General features: G+C 41.5%; 1 protein-coding gene across 3 annotated transcripts in view; it reads left to right on the forward strand.

Annotated features, from left to right (window-relative positions):
* LOC109891077 (transcription factor SOX-13-like) overlaps positions 1-23,242 on the forward strand; it is a 70,038-nt gene that overhangs the window by 39,618 nt on the left and 7,178 nt on the right. For 2 of the 3 annotated variants that reach the window (XM_031825134.1, XM_020483375.2), the window contains 4 exons: positions 43-157; positions 2,498-2,571; positions 6,924-7,086; positions 8,732-8,850. In XM_031825134.1, the coding sequence (XP_031680994.1) occupies positions 43-157; positions 2,498-2,571; positions 6,924-7,086; positions 8,732-8,850 (471 nt within the window). The remainder of the gene's footprint in view (positions 1-42; positions 158-2,497; positions 2,572-6,923; positions 7,087-8,731; positions 8,851-23,242) is intronic. The other variant, XM_031825136.1, reaches the window with a different exon arrangement.

Below are 23,242 nucleotides of genomic sequence, written 5' to 3' on the forward strand. Positions count from 1 at the left end.
GGGTGTGACTGACCTTGTGCCCTCTGTCTGACCTGGTCATAGCAGGTGAACATGCCCTACGTGATGATCCCAGCTTTCCACCCCAACAACCAGCAACTACCTGTCACCTCCGACACACAGATGACCATGCCTCTGCAGCCAATCCCCTGCAAGCCAGGTGAGTCACATTCCGCACCAAACCTCATTTAGACAATCCCCTACAAACCAGGGGGGTCTAATCCGGCCCGTGGGTGGTTTATGTAAAACAATTTTATATATATATATATATATATATATATATATATATATATATATATATATATATATATATATATATATATATATATATATACACACACACAGTGGGGAGAACAAGTATTTGATACACTGCCGATTTTGCAGGTTTTCCTACTTACAAAGCATGTAGAGGTCTGTAATTTTTATCATAGGTACACTTCAACAGTGAGAGACGGAATGTAAAACAAAAATCCAGAAAATCACATTGTATGATTTTTATGTAATTAATATGCATTTTATTGCATGACATAAGTATTTGATACATCAGAAAAGCAGAACTTAATATTTGGTACAGAAACCTTGGTTTGCAATTACAGAGATCATACGTTTCCTGTAGTTCTTGACCAGGTTTGTAAAAAAAGAAGCAGACCACTGAATATTCCTTTGAGCATGGTGAAGTTATTAATTACACTTTAGATGTTAGAGTTTAATGGAAGTGATTGGAGAAAACTGAGGATGGGTCAACAACATTGTAGTTACTCCACAATACTAACCTAATTGACAGAGTGCAAAAAGATGTACAGAACATGCATCCTGTTTGCAACAAGGCACTAAGGTTATACTGAAGAAGAAAAAAACATGACTGAGTACCACTTTTCATATTTTCAAGCACAGTGGTGTCTGCATCATGTTATGGATATGCTTGTCATCAGCAAGGACTGGGGAGTTTTTCAGGATAAAAATAAACAAAATGGAGCTAAGCACAGGCAAAGTCCTAATGGAAAACCTGGTCCAGTCTGCTTTCCAACAGACACTGGGAGACAAATTCACCTTTCAGCAGGACAATAACCTAAAACACAGATCTACATTAGAGTTGATTAGCAAGACAACATTGAATGTTCCTAAATGGCCTAGTTACAGTTTTGACTTAAATCTGCTTGAAAATCTTTTGCAAGACTTAAATATCTGTTTAGCAATGATCAACAACCAACTTAAAAATTAAAAAACGTTTTAATTTTTATTTAACTTGGCAAGTCCGTTAAGAACAAATTCTTATTTACAATGATGGCCTACCCCGGCTAAACCCTCCCCTGACCCGTACGACGCTGGGCCAATTGTGCACCACCCTATGGGACTCCCGGTCACGGCCGGTTGTGATAGAGCCCAGATTCCAACCAGGGTGTGTAGTGATGCCTCTAGCACTGAGATGCAGTGCCTTAGATCGCTGCGCCACTCCGGAGCCTCCTTGTATTAAATATTGCACAACCTACAAAGACTCAAAGCTGTAAACGCTGCCGAAGTTGTTTTTAATATGTAATTACTCTGGGGTGAATACTTATCAAATTAAGATATTAGTTTTAGGTTTTTCATTAATTCTTATAAAAATTATATCATTTTTCTTCCACTTGGACATTAGAGTATTTTGTGTAGATTGTTGACAAAAAAAGACCATTCAATCAATTTTAATACCACTTTGTAACATAACAAAACAAAAATATATATATATAGATATAGATGTGTCTTTATTTACTTTTTGGGAGGGGACTAACTCAATATGCGTTAAAATGTCTAAAACCAATTTGAGACTGTGTAGAAATTATAATGGACCTACATTAATACAGTATCTTGACTGTAAAGCTAGGGAGCATCAGAAATGATTTCTTTTTGTGTGCAAATTTTAACATTGAGGAAATATAACCAATTTTCAATGTGGTCCGCCGGACCTCGTTGAAGACCGAATGCAGTCCCCCAGGCTAGACTGAAGCAGATATGTATTTTTACCTAGAATTCCACAGCTCACGTCCCCAATGCAATGCTTTCCAAAAAGGAGGGTTGGTTGGGGCCCATTGGTGGGATGTGGCTTTGTTTAGATTACTCAGTGTTTCATCGTAAACACTCAACCCTCTCATACACTATGAAATGAAATAAGTAACGAGCTGACATTAAGTGATCGCTGTGGACTTTTAATGTATTGTAAATGTCAATCGCCCCCCCCCCCCCCCCCAAAATACATAAATTGGCCCCTCTGTTTTGTTTGTCTTGTTGCTATGTACTGTGTAAATTGTTTGAGCAACGACCAGACGTTCATTTCATACGGTATTGTGGTCAGTAACCTTCTCAGTCAAACCCCCTTTTCCCTGTTCTTGCCCTTCAATGTGTTGTGCAGTCAGCATGATGGTAGTACAGATAATGTTTTCTAAATGATGTTTGGATGCTATTGATTTTGTTCCCTTCTGACAGTGATTGTGAAGCTTTCATCTCCCCCTGTTTTCTTTAACAGTGGACTATCCCATGCATCTACTGCAGAACCTTCACTCCGCCCCTATGAAAAGGCCCAGTGGTACCTTCCGACAGGTAGTGATTTTCATCCATATTATACAGGACATATACCTATACTATAGTATACCCTTATTATACTATATTACATACGGGTCCTTTGTAACTCAGTTGGTAGAGCATGGCGCTTGTAATGCCAGGGTAGTGGGTTTGATTCCCAGGACCACTCATATGTAAAATGAATGCACACAAGACTAAGTCACTTTGGATAAAAGCGTCTGTTAAATATTATTATCACTATACTGTACACATTATACTACACTGTATACATTACACTACACTGTATACTATAGTGTGCATATTACACGACACTACACATTACACTAAACTGTATACTGTATACATTATACTACACTGTATGCATTACACTACACTGTATACTATACCGTGCATATTACACGACACTGTACACATTACACTAAACTATATACTGTACACATTACACTATACTGTACACATTACATTACGTTGTATACTATACTGTACACCAGCCTTTCTTAAAGTATGGGTCTTTGGGTCGCGGACCTGTTAATGGTGGGTCGCGACGTGTCAGCATAAACTGTTAATTATTTCATAAATTACTGGAATTGATTTGGCCAAGTACACCTGCGCTCTCTGTTCAGTGTGCTCTCTGCTTAACAGCGGTCTCTGTTCAGTTCGGCTTCGCGAGTGTGAGAGGGATATGCCCGTGTGCTTCGAGGTTTACCGGATCTTATTTCTGCAGTTTTCTTGAAGATTACTCCGCAACACGCACGACGCAGCGCTGTCGTTCAAGCCACTGACTTGTTATTCCCACTCGCCATCACTCACCGCTGTCATGAAATGCTAGCCACAAGTTCTGACTGAGCTCAATTATCATGAAACGCATATACAGCGATGAGTTTCTGTCTCTTTCAAACAAACTTATATTGTTGGCATTTTATAACAGGTGATGATACTCATAAATAAGGGAGTACTACAGTAACTAACTCTCATAGTAGTAGATGTGAGTTTCTCTTTCAAACAATCCCCTGGTCTTGTACACAGCTAATAGCTAACATTCGCCAAAGTAAGCTAGCTACTGATGAAGATTAAAAATTATCAGGCCTACTGTACATCTTACTGTTGAAACTATTGTTGAAAAAAATTTGTCTGGGTTGGAACTGTTTCTGTTAATACAATAATAATTGTTATTCTTAACTGGAATAAACTGTTTGAAGCAAGATTATTTTTGAGGCAAACACACTCACACAGTTCTGGGTTGCTAATCTACAGCAGGAAGTGGTCTCCTGCCTGACTGAGAAAGCAGTAGATGTTAAGATCCAGTTTGGCACCACATACCTACTATATGGTATAGTGCCCTAGCACTACAATTTGAGAAGACTTTTAGCACGCTTATAGGAATTCATCAAGCACAGCACAGCAGAGAAAGTTATGATCTAAAGATTGCTGGGGCTTTTTTGTTAAACTTCAGTGCGACTTGACATTATCGATCATAGTCTTGCTGGAAAACCTTGTGTTATGACTTTACACCCCCTGCTATATTGTGTATAAAGAGTTACCTGTCTAACAGAACACAGAGGGTGTTATTTAATGGAAGCCTCTCCAACAAAATCCAGGTAGAATCAGGAATTCTCCAGGGCAATGTCTCGGCCCCTTACTTTTTTCAATCTTTACTAACGGCTTTTACACATTGGCTTAGAGTAAAGCCAGTGTGTCTATGTATGCGGATGACTCAACACTATACACATCAGCTGCTACAGCGACTGAAATGACTGCAACACTTAACAAAGAGCTGCAGTTAATTTCAGAATGGGTGGCAAGGAATAAGTTCAAAAACTAAAAGCATTGAATTTGGGTCAAATCGTTCACTAAACCTCTTGTAATGAATAATGTGGAAATTGTGCAAGTTGAGGAGACTAAACTGCTTTGCGTAACCCTTGATTGTAAACTGTCATGGTCAAAACATATTGATACAACAGTAGCTAGGATGGGGAGAAGTTTGTCCATAATAAGGTGCTGCTCTGAATTCTTAACAGTGCTATCAACAAGGCAGGTCCTACAAACCCTTCTTTTGTCGCACCTGGACTACTGTTCAATCGTGTGGTTAGGTGCCACAAAGAGGGACTTAAGACGATTGCAATTTGCTCAGAACAGCTGGCCCTTGGATGTACACAGAGAGCTAACATTAATAATATGCATGTCAATCTCTTCTGGCTCGAAGTCAATCTCTTCTCCACTTTTATCACTACTTGTATTTGTGAGAGGTATTGACCCATGCATACCACAAAAGACATGCCACCAGAGGACTCTTGTGTACACACACGTACACATGGATTTTGTGTTGTAGATATGTGATAGTAGAGTAGGGCCTGAGGGCACAAACTTAATGTGTTGTGAATGTATTGTAATGTTTTTAAAAATGTATAACAGCCTTCATTTCACTGGACCCCAGGAAGAAGGCAGCAGCTAATGGGGATCCATAATAAATACTACCCACCTGATTCAAATCATCAACTCATCATCAGGCTTTGATGATTTGACTCAAGTGTGTAGTGCTAGGGCAAAACAAGTGTGTAGTGCTAGGGCAAAACAAGTGTGTAGTGCTAGGGCAAAACAAGTGTGTAGTGCTAGGGCAAAACAAGTGTGTAGTGCTAGGGCAAAACAAGTGTGTAGTGCTAGGGCAAAACAAGTGTGTAGTGCTAGGGCAAAACAAGTGTGTAGTGCTAGGGCAAAACAAGTGTTTAGTGCTAGGGCAAAACAAGTGTTTAGTGCTAGGGCAAAACAAGTGTGTAGTGCTAGGGCAAAACAAGTGTGTAGTGCTAGGGCAAAACAAGTGTGTAGTGCTAGGGCAAAACAAGTGTGTAGTGCTAGGGAAAAACAAGTGTGCACCCCTTTGGGTCCCCAGGACCAGGATTGAGAACCACTGCACTATACTATATACTACACTATACTCAAGCAATAAGGCACATGGCCAATATACCACGGCTAAGGACTGTTATTATGCACGACGCAACGCAGAGTGCCTGGATACAGCCCTTAGCCGTGGTATATTAGCCATATACCATAAACCCCCGAGGTGCCTTATTGCTATTATAAAAAGGTTACCAATGTAATTAGCAGTAAAAATAAATGTTTTGTCATACCCGTGGTATACGCCGTGATATACCACAGCCAATCAGCATTCAGGGCTCGAACCACCCAGTTCATAATTTACTATACACTATACCAGGGTTATTTGACTCTTACCCTACAAATGACCTGATAATGAATTGCGTACACCTGGTGTCCCAGGTCTAAATCAGTCCCTGATTAGAGGGGAACAATGAAAAAATGCAGTAGAACTGGCTATACTATACACGATACTATACACTATACTAAATACTATACACTATACTTTACAGTAACACCTATGTCCAGATTCAAGCTTTGCACCTGTTCGTTTGCAGAGGGAATAAAATATAAAAGGAAAGCAAATTATGTTAATGTTTCTATAAAGACAGTTCCATGTCTTTCTTTTCTGTGTTTTATTCCCTTCCTGAAAATAACAGCTGCAAATATTGCACAGGTTCAAGCCTTATTTTAGCATGGATTTACTTGTATTTTTGTGCAAATGTCATGTTAGTGGCTGAACCCTGAACTATGTATGAGCCTAAAGGGTTCATCATACTGTAATCCAAAACGTGTACGTGTACACACAGCAGTGTTCTAGAATATTGGACCGTTGGCTTTCATACTTTTCGAATTCTCAACTCAGCTCAAGCAATTTCTCCAACTGTCATCACATTCAAATGAATAGAGGACTCGTACCGGGAGACGGGTTGGTTGGAAGTTGTGGGGAGGTGCACGTTTTGCCCTGTGGCCGAACTAATACGCCTCAGCTTCTGTGGACTATGATTTATGCTTAAGAAGCTAGCTCTCTTAGGACTACAGATACAGGCTAGATCTCTTTGAAAACACTGTCAAAACAATGCACTCCAAATTAACAATGGATGTTTCTGGTACACTACACCCCATTCACAATTGTGTGCACAATGCATGCTCTTTCTGCACAGTTGGTTCTCAAGTGGAAAAGGGCATCACATAAATAACTAAACAAAATAATCAGGACAAAGAGAAAGAACAGGCAACAGAAATATTAGATGAAAGAAACACTACAGAGGTGTGAGATGACATCTGTCATGCATAACCCTAACACATACACTCCCACCTCATACCTCGGTGTGTGTGTGTGTGTTTATTATATTGACATGGATGAGAACTGTACATTGTGTTTTTTAAATATTTACTCAGCGTATAAATATAAGCAGTGTAGTGTATTGTGTTTGTGTGTTTCTGTGTTGTGCTGACACACCCCTGATGGTCTAGTCTTTTGTATCTTTTCCCCTTAGGAAGCCAGCCAGCCTCTGAACTTGACCTCCAAGCCCAAGGGGATGGACATTGGGAACATCACCAGCCCGCAGTCCTTTGAGCTGGGCACGTTGACACTGCAGGGGGGGTACAGACCCAGAGACAACCATAGAGACAGCCCCTCACGACCTGCACTTAACTTGGGTCTGTCTGCACACACACATTAATGCTACACACACACACACAACACCTACATACTAGAGGTTGACCGATAACGATTTTTCAACATAGATAACGATTATTGGAGGACCAAAAAATATTTTAAAAAACATATCTTTGACTATTGGATGTTCTTATAGGCACTATAGTATTGCCAGTGTAACAGTATAGCTTCCTTCCCTCTCCTCGCCCCTACCTGGGCTTGAACCAGGGACACATCGACAACAGCCACCCTCGAAGCATCGTTACCCATCACTCCACAAAAGCCGCAGCCCTTGCAGAGCAAGGGGAACAACTACTTCAAGGTCTCAGAGCGAGTGACGTCATCGGTTGAAATGCTGTTAGCGCACAACCTGTTAACTAGCTAGCCATTTCACATTGGTTACACCAGCCTAATCTCGGGAGTTGATAGGCTTGAAGTCATAAACAGCTCAATGCTTGAAGCACAGCGAAGAGCTGCTGGCAAATGCAGGAAAGTTTGAATGAATACTTACGAGCCTGCTGCTGCCTACCCCCACTCAGTCAGACTGCTCTATCAAATATCAAATTATAGACTTAATTATAACATAATAACACACCGAAATACGAGCCTCATTTCTTGAAAAAAAAGTTTATTCTTTCAGTGAAATACGGAACCGTTCCGTATTTATCTAACAGGTGGCATCCATAAGTCTAAATATTGCTGTTACATTGCACAACCTTCAATGTTATGTCATAATTATGTACAATTCTGGCAAATTAATTATGTTCTTTGTTAGGAAGAAATTGTCTTCACACAGTTCACAACAAGCCAGGCTGCCCAAACTGCTGCATATAACCTGACTGCTTGCATGGAACGCAAGAGAAGTGACACAATTTCCCTAGTTAAAAGAAAATCATGTTAGCAGGCAATATTAACTAAATATGCAGGTTTAAAAATATATACTTGTGTATTGATTTTAAAGAAAGGCATTGATGTTTATGGTTAGGTACACTTTGGTGCAACAACAGTGCTTTGTTTCGCAAATGCGCTTGTTAAATCATCAACCGTTTGTTGAAGTAGGCTGTGATTCGATGATAAATTAACAGGCACCGCAGCGATTATATGCAACGCAGGACAAGCTAGTTAAACTAGTAATATCATCAACCATGTGTAGTTAACTAGTGATTATGTTAAGATTGATTGTTTTTATAAGATAAGTTTAATGCTAACTAGCAACTTACCTTGACTTCTTGCTGCACTCGCATAACAGGTAGTCAGCCTGCCACGCAGTCTCCTCGTGGAGTGCAATGTAATCTGCCACAATCGGTGTTCAAAAATGTTTATTACCGATTGTTATGAAAACTTGAATCGGCCATTCCGATTAATCGGTCGACCTCTATTACATACCTCCTTCCACTCATGACATTCTTTACCTTCAGGCATGTCAACACTCTGTGTGTGTGTGTGAGAGCTTGTTCTCCCTTTGACTTTAGGACTTATGCTCTATCAGCGAGTCTGTCACCACCCACACTCTCCCTCTGAAACAATAAGTGTACTCTGTTGTCTTGACATTTGCAACACTTTGTCGGTGCCCTGCACATCTGAACATCTGACGATTTGTTCCTCACTTTTCTTCCCTCTCTCTCTCCTCCTTCTCTCTCTCTGCAGGATTTCTGGGAGAGGGGGATGTGGTCACCCAGGCCATCCATGATGCCCAGCAGCTGCTGCGGAGTCATGGGCCGGGCGGAAGAGAGCGGGAGCGAGAGAGAGAGAGCACTGCCAGGATGGTAAGCCATTGTCCACAGACACACACACTCTCAGACCACTGTCCTTGTCAGTCTCTCTTTATGGAGGAGTGTGTAGCCTCCTCTAAACACCCATCACACACACACACACACACAGACTGGCAGGCTAAGGGCTGTGGCTGGGTTCAGTTCCAGGTTTAGGGTTACAGGGAGCCGTGGTCTCAGTGGCTATTATAGACTGGAGAATGTCTCAGCTACACACACACACACACACTGAGAATGTCTCAGCCATGTCCTCCAGCAGGAACAACAGCTGCTGTAAACTCACAACAGTGCTCTTAGAACACCATGGTGATGACTCACCTATCTCCTTTGTCCACTGTAACACACCACTTCCCCCCCCTCTCCCCCTTCTCTCTGCCTTCTCTCTTTCCTCCACCCCTCTTCCTCCTCTCCTTTCCAGACACATAGAAAAACAGTTCGGCCAAGTGTGTTTTAAATGTAGACTTTTCATGGACCCCACAATGGCAACAAAAGCTCCAAGACGAGTCCATTCTTCAGCAGTAACAATGTCATTGTTGTGGAGCATATGGTGCCATCATATGGGAGAGTTCTTGTCACCCTAATTTCTTGCACCCCTTCTCTCCTCCCCATCCCTCTATTTCCTTCTTTATTTTATTTCAATTTTTTTTTTTATGAATATCCGAAACAACAAATATACTTGCAGTGAAGCCGCTCAACAACTCCATCATACCAGTCATCCAACAAACTCCCATTCAGAGCGACACACAGAAGCATCCAGGGTCAATGCCCTGCTCAAGGGCACGTTGACATATCTCCCAACAGGCCAATAAACGTGAACCCGAACCCTCCAAGATCCCCCCCCACAGTTCCCCAATAGCTGTCCCTCAACCATTCGAGACCCCTCCCACAGTTCCCCCCCCCCCCCCAAAGAAGAAAAATAAAAAATACAATTATTTCCCCACCCCCAAGAACCCCCCCCAATGCACCAACAACCAAGAGAATGAACTAAAGAGAAAAAATAAAGACACAAGAAAGCAGCAAACTACAATGCAAAAAAATATGATAAAAAAAACAACATTTTAAACAGGACATCAAGGACAACTAAAATCAGAACAGCATTGCCAACTGTATATGTTTGTGTGCATGTCTGGCACTATTACATGTGTCGTGTCTTTACTATCATTAAACTGAAGACTTATAGTTTTTATCAAAGATTCTCTGTAATTAGTATTACGCGATTAAACTCATTAATTATGTAACTGTAATTAACTAGGAAGTCGGGGCACCAAGGAAAATATTCAGATTACAAAGTTATAATTTCCCAATATAACCTTTCAGATATTTTATATCTGATCAATTAGTCTTCGAATTAATTAATTATTTACTTTACCTCACGTTAGTCTCATTCCAAACGTTGTAAATTGTTGGTTATCTGCACGAACCCAGTCTTCACTATGAGTCATCCATACATCAATTGTCTTAAATCATTTATTTATAAACTAACTAAACAATCACAGAAGTGCACACACAAACAAACAAAGTAAATATGGTTACAAGAAATGATAGGGAAATGTGCCCTAGTGGGCTAAACCGGTATGGCGGTTTGTTAGACAAAAGGGAAGTGGGGGTCGACTAAGAAGTCACCACAGAGTTAATAATTATAACAATTGAAATGCTAATCCTTTAAACATGAACGCTCACTCATTCGGGAACAATTGCAATCAATATATATATTTACGCTCAGTGTGTCGTCTTGATCGCTGTTGAAAAGTTTGTTTCTTTTGTAGAATTGTCCGTCTCTCTCTCTCTGTCGTGATTATAGTGGATAGTTCAGAGTGACATTCATTCATGTAGAATGGATGTTTCGGTGGTTGTCGTTCTTCGCGTTCAATGATACCGAATTCCTAGTTGCAGACTAGTAATTAATATCAAAGACTTGTTCTTATTCTGTCGGTATCGATAGTCTAACCACGTGGTATGGTTAAAATATTCAGCAATGGTCTGCAACCTTTGTCCTCCCGTGATTGAGAGAAACATGGTCTACTGAGAATTTCTCAAAGTTGGGTTTTATTCGGAATTGCAGAAAAGGGGCTGTCCCAGGATGCCTGACCCTAACTGGGCTCATGGGCGGTCTTCTGATTTAGTTCAACTCAAAAGGGAATTGGAGTTTCCTTCATTAAACAGTCCAAAATCACACTACACAATTTTACAAACAGTATCATACTCACTCATTCATCTTCTACAACAATTAGATGTAAACCTCATATCTGGGGCTATTATATAAACAGCGTTATGGTAATGTGGCCACACCGTCTCCCATGAGCTTCCCCAAGTTGTAACAAACAAACCAGTTCGTAGCTGGATTCTTCACCGACCTTTTATTCCTTTGTTCTCTATGAAAATTCATAGTCTCTTATGCTGTGTCCATGAGGAGATAATCTCTTCGAGGAGTTTATGACCTCCTGGTTGAAGGAGCAGAGAGAGACAGGGAGAGGGGGATGGTGCTTGCTGTACCCAAAGAGGGAAACGTCATGACACATGTATGTGTGTGTTCTTGTATGCGTTTATTTGAATGAGAGTGTGTGTATATGCATGTGTACAAACACCTGCACGGCATCCGCCTCAGGCAAACCACTGTGTTACGGTTTTCTTCGGGTGAAAAAGAGTCGGACCAAAATGCAGCGTTTAGATGCATGTTTAATAAACGAATAAACACGATAATACAAAAACAAGAAACGGAATATGGTTCACAATCAGAGACAACGAGAATCACCTGCCTCTGATTGAGAACCGCCTCAGGCACCCATAGACTATGCTAGAAAACCCCACTAAGCCACAATCCCAAAACCTACGAAAAACCCCCATACACAAAATAAACCCATGTCACACCCTGGCCTGACCAAAGAAAGAAAACACAAAATACTAAGACCAGGGCGTGACACACTGCCCTTCAGTGTCATTCAAACATCATTTTTATTACATTTTATTTAGACTTTTCTTTTTTAAAACTTATCTTTGACCATCATTCTATCTCTCGCACAGCAACTCCACTCCCACTACAATTCCACATCCCAACCCTCAGCTTCCCTCAGCCCATCCCATCTATCTCTGCTTGCCACCCACTTCGGGATTCTACGCAACACATATCTTTCAACTATGCTGTGATGTTTAACGTACAATTTCAATCTATCGAATAGAATCCACAGATTGCGAGTTGAAGATAAATACTTTTACTAAGAGTATTAGTATATTAGTAATTGACTGACCCAGTCTCTCCAGACCTCCTAACAGTACTTTTTCTAGGGTACATTTTAGATCAATGCTATGCATTTTCAGCCATTCCTGAACCTGAGACCAGAAACAGGCTACCTGAGGGCAATACCAAAATAAATGGTCTATTGATTCTGTATCCTCACAACAAAATCTGCAAAGCTTCGATGATTTTATGCCCCAATTATTCAACATTTTGTTGGTCGCAGGAATTCTATATAATATTTTTAGCTGAAAAGCACGAAGTCTTGAATCTTGTGGTGTTTTATATATCATCTCATACACCCTGTACCGTGGAATCGGTACATCAAAAAATGTCTTCCCAACTATTTTGTCATCTGTATGGCACAGTTGTTAACATCCTGGTCCTCAAATGAAACTGGTGTACTTTCCTGTTTATGCTGTTTTTATTCCTCTGCCAGTTTTGATCCTTTATATTGGGCAGACAGACCAGTTCCCTACCTCCTCCATTTTTGGGGTACTGCTGTAATCAATTGGTTGTACTCTTGGATTGAGCAGATCTTCCCGTACAATTCTGATAACTCCATGAAGGACATAACTCTACCATTCCAATTTACAATATAATTTAAGAACAAAATACCCTTTTCAAACATCTTTCCCATAAATACAGGTATTCTATCAACCAGCACATTTGAGTAGCCATAATATTTGTTGTAATATTTGTTCTATCTTTTCAGGGGTATGAAATTGAAATTGTAGCCAGCCCTGCATTGCTCGTTTGAAAAAGAGAGATACTTTGAAAAAAGTATAATTTTCAATTAATTGAAAATGAGACATGGCAATATGCACAAAGGCAATCGATGAGCTTTTATTAGTAATCCACTTGAACCATTTAGGGTTCAAGTAAACCTTTTGAATAAATTAAGCTTTTAGAGAAAGCTTTAGTGCTTTTATATTTAATAATCTCAACCCACCCAACTCATATTCATTATATAGATAGGTACGTTTTATTTTGTCTGGTTCAGCGTCCCAGATAAAGCTAAATATTTTTTGCTCATATGATTTGAAAAACAAGCACCATAAGTAAGTGAGTAAACTGAGATATGACTAAGGAGTTAATCAGGGCAATTTTTCCATAAATAGACAGGTATTTATCTCTCCATGGTTGCAGGACCATGTCTATTTTTACATGTTTTCTATTGAAAATCATTGTGGAGAGCTTACTTATATCTTTTTTGATATGAATACCAAGTATGTCTACTTCAGCATCAGCCCATTTTATAGGTAAACTGCAGGGTAATGTGAAAGTTGTATTTTTTAAAAGATCTAACAGTACGTAATATTGTACACTTACTTAAGCTTGCGGACTTAATATAAAACTTGAGTCATCGGCATACATGGACACCTTTTGTTTTTAAGTCTTGGATTTCTAATCCTCTAATGTTGTCATTGGATCTAGCTAGCATTTCAATGGCCATAACGAATATATATGGTGACAGCGAACACCCCTGTTTTAACTCCTTTTGACAATTCAAAAATCTCTGAGAAGTAGCTGTTATTTCCTCATTTACACCTGGGGTTGCTATAAATTATTTTTTACCCATTTTAGAGAATGGGTAAAAGAGAATTACCGAAATTGAAAAAAAATCCAGGCAATTATAAAATCCAGTCGTACTTTATCAAATGCTTTTCAAAATCCACTATAAATACCAGGCCTGGCTTCTTAGATGTTTCATGATGTTCTATTCTAGTAGTTGTCGTATATTATCTTCAATGTATTGTCCATGTAAAAAAACCTGTCTGATCAGGATGAACAGAACTTTGTAAAACCCTTTTAATTCTGAGTGCTATGCATTTCGCTAGTATTTTTGCATCACAACATTTAAGTGTAAGGGGCCTCCAGTTTTTTTAGATAGACCGGGTCTTTATATTTGCCATCTGGGTCTTGTTTTAATAATAGAGAAATCAGACCTTCCTGCTGAGTACCCGATAGACTACCATTTCTATAGGAGTAGTTAAAACAATCTAACAATAGAGCTTTTGGAATATCAAATAAGGCTAAGGATATACCTCTGCCGGTATGCCATCAAGCCCTGGGATTTTTACAGACTGAAAGGATTTAATAGCCTCAAAGTTATTCATCTGTAATCTGGCCTTCGCACAGATTCTTCTGTACATTTTGTTAATTTTCCATTTTTTTTAAATGATTTGGAAAGAATTCCTTACCATAATCTTCAGTGGGAGAGGATGAGGCAGAAAAGAGAACATCTGCCTAAAATAATTGGCAGAAACTGCTTTTCAATTATTTTTTATTATTGATGAATATTGAGTTGAATGACCTCTGAAGGTACATTTAAAGGTATCCCAAACAATAAGGTGAATTGCTGAACCTATATTATACTGGAAAAATTCTGTTATAAATGATTTTGTACTAGTTAAAAATAAGTTGTCCTCCAGTAAACTTTGATAAAATGTCCAGTATCCCCGTGGAAAATCTACGAGCTATGTTAATGCCAATTAGATGATGATCCGATCTTATTCTGCCTCCTATAAAAATGTTTTAAACCTTTGATGCAAGAGAGAAAGCGATAAGAAAGTAGTCAAGACGACTAGCTTGATTAAGTCTCCTCCAAGTATATCTCACGAGGTCGGTGTTTTTAGTCTCCAAATATCCACTATTTCTAATGTGTCCATAATATTTGTGATTTCCTTAAATCACACCACACATTTATTTTGTGATGATAGTTTGTAGAGTGATCACCTTTATGGTCCTTTGAGGTACTTAACACTGTGTTATAGTCTCCTACCTTTTATTTCCTTCCTTTGCATTTACAGACCTGTCTTTAAAGGTCAAGAACAGTCATTCTGATTCCCAGGTAAAATAGCCTTTTGAGAAACTAAAATACCACCCATAATATTCAATTTTGTTAGATTTTTGTTTTCAATGGCTAACTACCAGGAAGTTTGAACAGACCGGTTGAGTGGGTGTCGAGCACATATTCATGAGCTCGCCTTGACTGACAGCTCTTTGAAACACCTATGTCAAGCAAATTGGATGCAGTGTTGTAGTAAAATCATCTCAAGCATATTTGGTGATACTCAAAGCAACTCAAACAACATTGAACTTGCATCAATGATGTCCATTTTTAATACATAGTTTTGGCATGTCTCTTGTGATACGGTTCACAGCAGCACTGACGGATGTGTTGACATGACAACTGCACCAGAGTTTTGAACGACCCTTCCCCCTCTTTTGTTCCATGCTGGAAACATATGTTTCCCTTCCATCTGTGTCTGATAATTATCTTTGCCATAGGTGAATAGGGTAAACTTTTTATTATATTTGCTGACACCCTACAGTCAAATTTTGGCACTAATATAGTAGCAATTTAGCTACAGTTGAAGTCAGAAGTTTACATTTACTTAGGTTGGAGTCATTAAAACTTGTTTTTCAACCACTCCACACATTTCTTGTTAACCTCTAGCGTCGAGCAATCCCGTATCCGGGAGCGTAATTATAGCCTCAAGCTCATTACCATAACGCAACGTTAACTTTTCATGAAAATCGCAAATGAAATGAAATAAATATATTGGCTCACAAACTTAGCCTTTTGTTAACAAAACTGTCATCTCAGATTTTCTAAATATGCTTTTCAACCATAGCTACACAAGCATTTGTGTAAGAGTATTGATAGCTAGCCTAGCATTCAGCAGGCAACATTTTCACAAAAACAAGAAAAGCATTCAAATAAAATAATTTACCTTTGAAGAACTTTGGATGTTTTCAATGAGGAGACTCAGTTAGAAAGCAAATGTTCAGTTTTTCCAAAAATATTATTTGTGTAGGAGAAATCGCTCCGTTTGGTTAAGAAAACCCCTGAAAATTCAGTCATTACAACGCCAAACCTTTTTCCAAATTAACTCCATAATATCGACAGAAACATGGCAAACGTTGTTTAGAATCAATCCTCAAGGTGTTTTTCACATATCTATTCGATGATAAATCATTCGTGGCAGCTTGGTTTCTCCTCTGAACCAAATGGAAAATTGCATGCAGCTGGAGATTACGCAATAATTTCGACGGAGGACACCAAGCGGGCACCTGGTAAATGTAGTCTCTTATGGTCAATCTTCCAATGATATGCCTACAAATACGTCACAATGCTGCAGACTCCTTGGGGAAACGACAGAAAGTGTAGGCTCATTCCTGGCGCATTTACAGCCATATAAGGAGACATTGGAACACAGCGCCTTCAGAATCTGGGCATTTCCTGTTTGAAATTTCATCTTGGTTTCGCCTGTAGCATCAGTTCTGTGGCACTCACAGATAATATCTTTGCAGTTTTGGAAACGTCAGAGTGTTTTCTTTCCAAAGCTGTCAATTATATGCATAGTCAAGCATCTTTTCGTGACAAAATCTCTTGTTTAAAACGGGAACGTTTTTTTATCCAAAAATTTAAAGAGCGCCCCCTATATCGAAGAAGTTAACAAACCTATAGTTTTGGCAAGTCGGTTAGGACATCTACTTTGTGCATGACACAAGTAATTTTTCCAACAATTGTTTAGAGATTATTTCACTTATAATTCACTGTATCACAATTCCAGTGGGTCAGAAGTTTACATACACTAAGTTGATTGTGCCTTTAAAAAGCTTGGAAAATTCCAGAAAATGGTGTCATGGCTTTAGAAGCTTCTGATAGGCTAATTGACATCATTTGAGTCAATTGGAGGTGTACCTGTGGATGTATTTCAAGGCCTACCTTCAGACTCAGTACCTCTTTGCTTGACATCATGGGAAAATCTAAAGAAATCAGCCAAGATTGATTGTAGATTGTAGACCTCCACAAGTCTGGTTCATCCTTGGGAGCAATTTCCAAATGCCTGAAGGTACCACATTCATCTGTACAAACAATAGTATGCAAGTATAAACACCATGGGACCACGCAGCCGTCATACCGCTCAGGAAGAAGACGCATTCTGTCTCCTAGAGATGAACGTACTTTGTTGCGAGAAGTGCAAATCAATCCCAGAACAACAGCAAAGGACCTTGTGAAGATGCTGGAAGAAACGGGTACAAGCGTATCTATATTCACATTAAAACGAGTCCTATATCGACACAATCTGAAAGGGCGCTTAGCAAGGAAGAAGCTACTGCTCCAAAACCGCCATAAATATGCCAGACTACGGTTTGCAATTGCACATAGGGACAAAGATCATACTTTTTGGAGAAATGTCCTATGGTCTGATGAAACAAAAATAAAACTGTTTGGCCATAATGACCATCGTTATGTTTGGAGGAAAACGGGGGAGGCTTGCAAGCCAAAGAACACCATCCCAACCGTGAAGCACGGGGGTGGCAGCATCATGTTGTGGGGTTGCTTTGCTGCAGGAGGGACTGGTACACTTCACAAAATCGATGGCAACATGAGGCAGGAAAATTATGTGGATGTATTGAAGCAACATCTCAAATCAGTCAGGAAGTTAAAGCTTGGTCGCAAATGGGTCTTCCAACTGGACAATGACCCCAAGCATACTTCCAAAGTTGTGGCAAAATGGCTTAAGGACAACAAAGTCAAGGTTTTGGAGTGGCCATCACAAAGCCCTGACCTCAAGCAAGGAGGTCTACAAACCTGACTCAGTTACACCAGCTCTGTCAGGAGGAATGGGCCAAAATTCAACCAACTTATTGTGGGACGCTTGTGGAAGGCTACCTGAAACGTTTGACCCAAGCTAAACAATTTAAAGGCAATGCTACCAAGTAATAATTGAGAGTATGTAAACCTCTGACCCACTGGAAATGTGGAATAAATCAATCATCATATCCCTGAATTTCAACCGCAAGCTCTGGACATTTACACCTGGATCTCGCAGCTAGCTAGCTGCTATCCGTGTGACTATTGGCTTATGTAGATCCCGGAGCAAACATCAATTATTCCGGAGCTAGCCAGCTGAAGAGTTCCATCAGCCACTCCTGGGCTACAATCACCTGTCCGGACCCGTTTTACTGCCGATGCGGAGCCCCACCGGGCCTTCATGACTGGACTACTGACGTTATTTGCCCGAGGGAGTTATCCAACTGGCCCCTCCCTCGCGACGTTACCTGAATGCCCATCTGCAGCCCTCTAATCATTAGTTGTCTTATCGGCTGCTATCTGAATAGGTCTATCGGACCATTTTTCTTGGGTCACTATAACTATATCGCCAATTGGAATGATCCCCTCTACCACACGGAACCCCACTAATCTACCGACGGAAACGCACGAGGTGGCTAAAAACAGACCTCCATCCTATGCTAGCTTGCTACCGATGGCACGGCTAGCTGTCTGAATCGCCGTTACCCCAACCAACCTCACTACTCACTAGACCCTTATGATCACTCGACTAAGCATGCCTCTCCTTAATGTCAATATGCCTTGTCCATTGCTGTTCTGGTTAGTGTTTATTGGCTTATTTCACTGTAGAGCCTCTAGCCCTGCTCATTATACCTTTTCCAACCTTTTCAGTTCCACCACACACACGCGATGACATCACCTCGTTTCAATGATGTTTCTAGATACAATATCTCTCTCATCATCACTCAAATACCTAGGTGTACCTCCACTGTATTCACATCCTACCATACCTTTGTCTGTACATTTACCTTGAAGCTATTTTATCGCCCCAGAAACCTCCTTTTACTCTCTGTTCCGGACGTTCTAGACGACCAATTCTCATAGCTTTTAGTCGTACCCTTATCCTACTCCTCCTCTGTTCCTCTGGTGATGTAGAGGTCAATCCAGAACCTGCAGTGCCTAGCTCCACTCCTATTCCCCAGGCGCTCTCTTTTGATGACTTCTGTAACCGTAATAACCTTGGTTTCATGCATGTTAACATTAGAAGCCTCCTCCCTAAGTTTTTTGTTTTATTCACTGCTTTAGCACACTCTGCCAACCCGTATGTTCTAGCCGTGTCTGAATCCTGGCTTAGGAAGACCACCAAACATTCTGAAATCTCCATCCCTAACTACAACATTTTCAGACTAGATAGAACGGCCAAAGGGGGTGTTGCAATCTATTGCAAAGATAGGACAGAACTCTGCAGGCTACTATCCAGGTCTGTACCCAAACAATTTGAACTTCTACTTTTAAAAATCCAGGTTTGTACCAAAACAATTTGAACTTCTACTTCAAAAAATTCACCTCTCTAAAAACAAGTCTCTCACCGTCGCCACCTTCTATAAACCACCCTCTGCCCCCAGCTGTGCTCTAGATACCATATGTGAACTGATTGCCCCCCATCTATCTTCAGTGCTCGTGCTGCTAGGCAACCTAAACTGGAACATGCTTAACACCCCTTCCATCCTACAATCTAAGCTTGATGCCCTTAATCTCATACAAATGATCAATGAACCTACCAGGTACCACCCCAAAGCCGTAAACATGGGCATCCTCATAGATATCATCCTACCCAACTTGCCCTCTAACTACACCTCTGCTGTTTTCAACCAAGATCTCAGCGATCACTGGCTCATTGCCTGGATCCGTAATGGGTCAGCGGTCAAACGACTTCCACTCATCACTGTCAAACTCTCCCTGAAACACTTCAGCGAGCAGGCCTTTCTAATCGACCTGGCCGGGGTATCCTGGAAGGATATTGATCTCATCCCGTCAGTAGAGGATGCCTGGTTATTTTTTTAAATGCCTTCCTCACCTTAAATAAGCATGCCCCATTCAAGAAATATAGAACCAGGAACAGATTGCCCTTAACCAACCCAGAACTGACTGCCCTTAACCAACACAAAAACATCCTATGGCGTTCTGCATTAGCATCGAACAGCCCCCGTGATATGCAACTTTTCAGGGAAGCTAGAAACCAATATTCACAGGCAGTTGAAAAGCCAAGGCTAGCTTTTTCAAGCAGAAATTTGCTTCCTGCAACACAAACTCAAAAAAGTTGTGGGACACTGTAAAGTCCATGGAGAATAAGAACACCTCCTCCCACACTGTCACCACCAATAAATCCACTATAATTGAGAATTTCAATAAGCATTTTTCTACGGCTGGCCATGCTTTCCACCTGGCTTCCCCTACCCTGGTCAACAGCACCACACCCCCCACAGCAACTTGCCCAAGCCTTCCCCATTTCTCCTTCTCCCAAATCCAGTCAGCTGATGTTCTGAAAGAGCTGCAGAATTTGGACCCCTACAAATCAGCCGGGCTAGACAATCTGGACCCGTTCTTTCTAAAATTCTGCTGAAATTGTTGCAACGCCTACTACTAGCTTGTTCAACCTCTCTGTCGTGTCTTCTGAGATTCCCAAAGATTGGAAAGCAGCTGCGGTCATCCCCCTCTTCAAAGGGGGACACACTCTTGACCCAAACTGCTACAGACCTATATCTATCCTACCCTGCCTTTCTAAGGTCTTCGAAAGCCAAGTCAACAAACAGATTACCGACCATTTCGAATCCCAACCATCCAGACGAGCTTCTATGCCATACAACTCACCTTCCGTGGCCTCCAATTGCTCTTAAATACAAGTAAAACTAAATGCATGCTTTCAACCGATCGCTGCCTGCACCTGCTCGCCTGTCCAATGTGAACTCTCCTTCCAGACTCACATCAAACATCTCCAATCCAAAGTTAAATCTAGAAGTGGCTTCCTATTTCACAACAAAGCATCTTTCACTCATGCTGCCAAACCTACCCTTGTAAAACTGACCATCCTACCGATCCTCGACTTCGGCGATGTCATTTACAAAATAGCCTCCAGTACCCTACTCAATAAATTGGATGCAGTCTATCACAGTGCCATCCGTTTTGTCACCAAAGCCCCATATACTACCCACCACTGTGACCTGTACACACTCGTTGGCTGGCCCTCGCTTCATACTCGTCGCCAAACCCACTGGCTCCAGGTCATCTTCAAGACCCTGCTAGGTAAAGTCCCCCCTTATCTCAGCTCGCTGGTCACAATAGCAGCACTCACCTGTAGCACGCGCTCCAGCAGGTATATCTCTCTGGTCACCCCCAAAACCAATTGGCCGGCAACTTGTGTTTCCTCCGGCTAGTTAGACCCACAGACCTTCATCTCCGATGAAGAATTTCAGGTCAGAGAGTACTCCCTTCACAATCGAGATGCTGCGTGACTTGGATGGTTTAATCTTCAGGCCCAGCTGATGTTCTCCTCGAGTTTTCTGAGCAGTCTCCTGGTGCATGGGACAGTGGTGGTCAATGTTGTAATGTCGTCCATGTAGGCTCTGAGTGGAGGGAGGCGGAAACCAGTGTCGACTCGCTGTCCACCAGCAACCCATTTTGAGGATCTGATGATAACCTCCATTGCCATTATGAATGCCAACGGAGAAATGGTACATCTCGCCATTATACCTACATTCAGGCACTGCCATGAGGTGGTGAACTCTGAGGTGGTGAAGCAGAACTGCAGATCCTGGAAGTATGACTTCACCAGGGTTGTGATGGTGTCCGGTATGTGGAAAAATCTGAAGGCAGACCACAGGAGTTCATGGGGCACAGAGCAAAATTCATTGGCGAGGTCGAGAAAGACTACATGGAGTTCCCTTTTCTCCACCTTGGCCATTTGGATCTCGTGCCAGATCATGCTGGAATGTTCCAAGCAGCCAGAGAACCCTGATATTCCTGCCTTCTGTACAGATGTATCGACGTACGCATTCCTTTGCAGGTACTCGGCCATCCTCTGGGCAATGACCCTAAAGAAGATTTTACCCTCGACATTCAGTGCATCCTTCTCCTTAGGGATCAGGACCCCGCCTGCCCTACGCCACACTTTGGGTATTATCTTATTTTGCCAAGCTGTTCTCATAAGCCTCCAGAGGAACCTCAGGACGTCTGGTGCGTTCTTATACACTTTGTACGGGACTCCATTTGGCCCCAGGGCTGATGCTGTTCTTGCACGTCGAACTGTGTTTTCCACCTCTTTCCATGTCGGAGGGCTGGTCTCAATATGATGTTCCGGGGGTTCAATGGGTGGGATATCTGATGGGATGGCCAGATGTTCATGTCGCTTTGAGTCAAAGTTTGTTGTTCTCAGGTGCTCCTCTAGGTCTTTCTTTGTTGTTTTTAGAGCTCCACTTTTTTCCTTCGTGAAGAGACTTTTAAGGAACTTGAAGGGATCTTTATAGAATTGAGTTCTAGTTTGTTCTTTCTTCCTTCTGCATTTCCGTAGGTTCTCTGCTCTACGGAGGTATGCCAACCGGGTTTTGATATCAGCCCGAAGTGCCTCTATGCCCTCCTTTTCCACTTCCGAGGCCTTCTTCCACTGTTTCTTAAGCTGTCGCCTTTCTTGAAGCAGGCGCTTGATTTCTTGTTGCCTCCTGGAAACTGGTGGGGTTGGAACCTTTCTCCCGCCTTTTGCCTCTTCCACTCCAAATCTTTCTGTCCCGTACTCATAGATAATGTCCCCCATCCTCTCCAACTTCTTCTCCACTGTGCCTCGAAGTTTCTCGAGGGTCAAGGTGAGGTCAGTATTCACTGTTTTCCACAACTTCTTGTCACTGGCGCCAGGCCACTTCACATACGGTCTGTGCCCTGGTAGTCTCCTCTCGACTGCAGGCCTGGGAGGCTCGGTGAGTTCCACTCCTGTTGTTGGTTCCACCTCAGTTGTTACTTCGGTGCTTGAGTTTACGTCCTCCATGACAGTGGTACTGATGCACTGCAAACTATGGTTTGCGTCCAGTTGCTGTGCTTCATTCGACTGATTTGATCGCTTTCGCAGAAAGTAATCAATGCGAGGCCTCTGTCTCTCTTTACCCAAACACCCCTTCTTCCCCTGGTGGATCCTCAACCCATGGTGTGATGTAACTTTCCTCCAACCACAGACACATACCTGCATCTGTTTGTGGCCCGCTGTTGCAGCAGAACTTGTGACAGTTGCTGTGGTGTTCTCTTGTGCTGTGCTCTCATTACTCGTAGTCGTTTCCGGTCCAGTCGTTACCATGTTGTCAGCCGATGAGTCATCTTCCGCCCCCGCTCTCGCAGACTGATTAAAAGTAAAATATACATTTAGGACAAAACGCACTTCACAACAAGAGAGACAAAGCAACACTACATAGATGTCAACCTATCCCCTTAATAATCCCGCCTCCTAAAGCCAAGTGTTTGACATGGGGGAGGGGACAGTAACGTTATGAGCAGACTTTATCAGTGTCGAAGCAACTGTCATTTTT

Source organism: Oncorhynchus kisutch, linkage group LG5, assembly GCF_002021735.2.
Source record: "Oncorhynchus kisutch isolate 150728-3 linkage group LG5, Okis_V2, whole genome shotgun sequence".
Classification (NCBI taxonomy): Eukaryota; Metazoa; Chordata; class Actinopteri; order Salmoniformes; family Salmonidae; genus Oncorhynchus; species Oncorhynchus kisutch.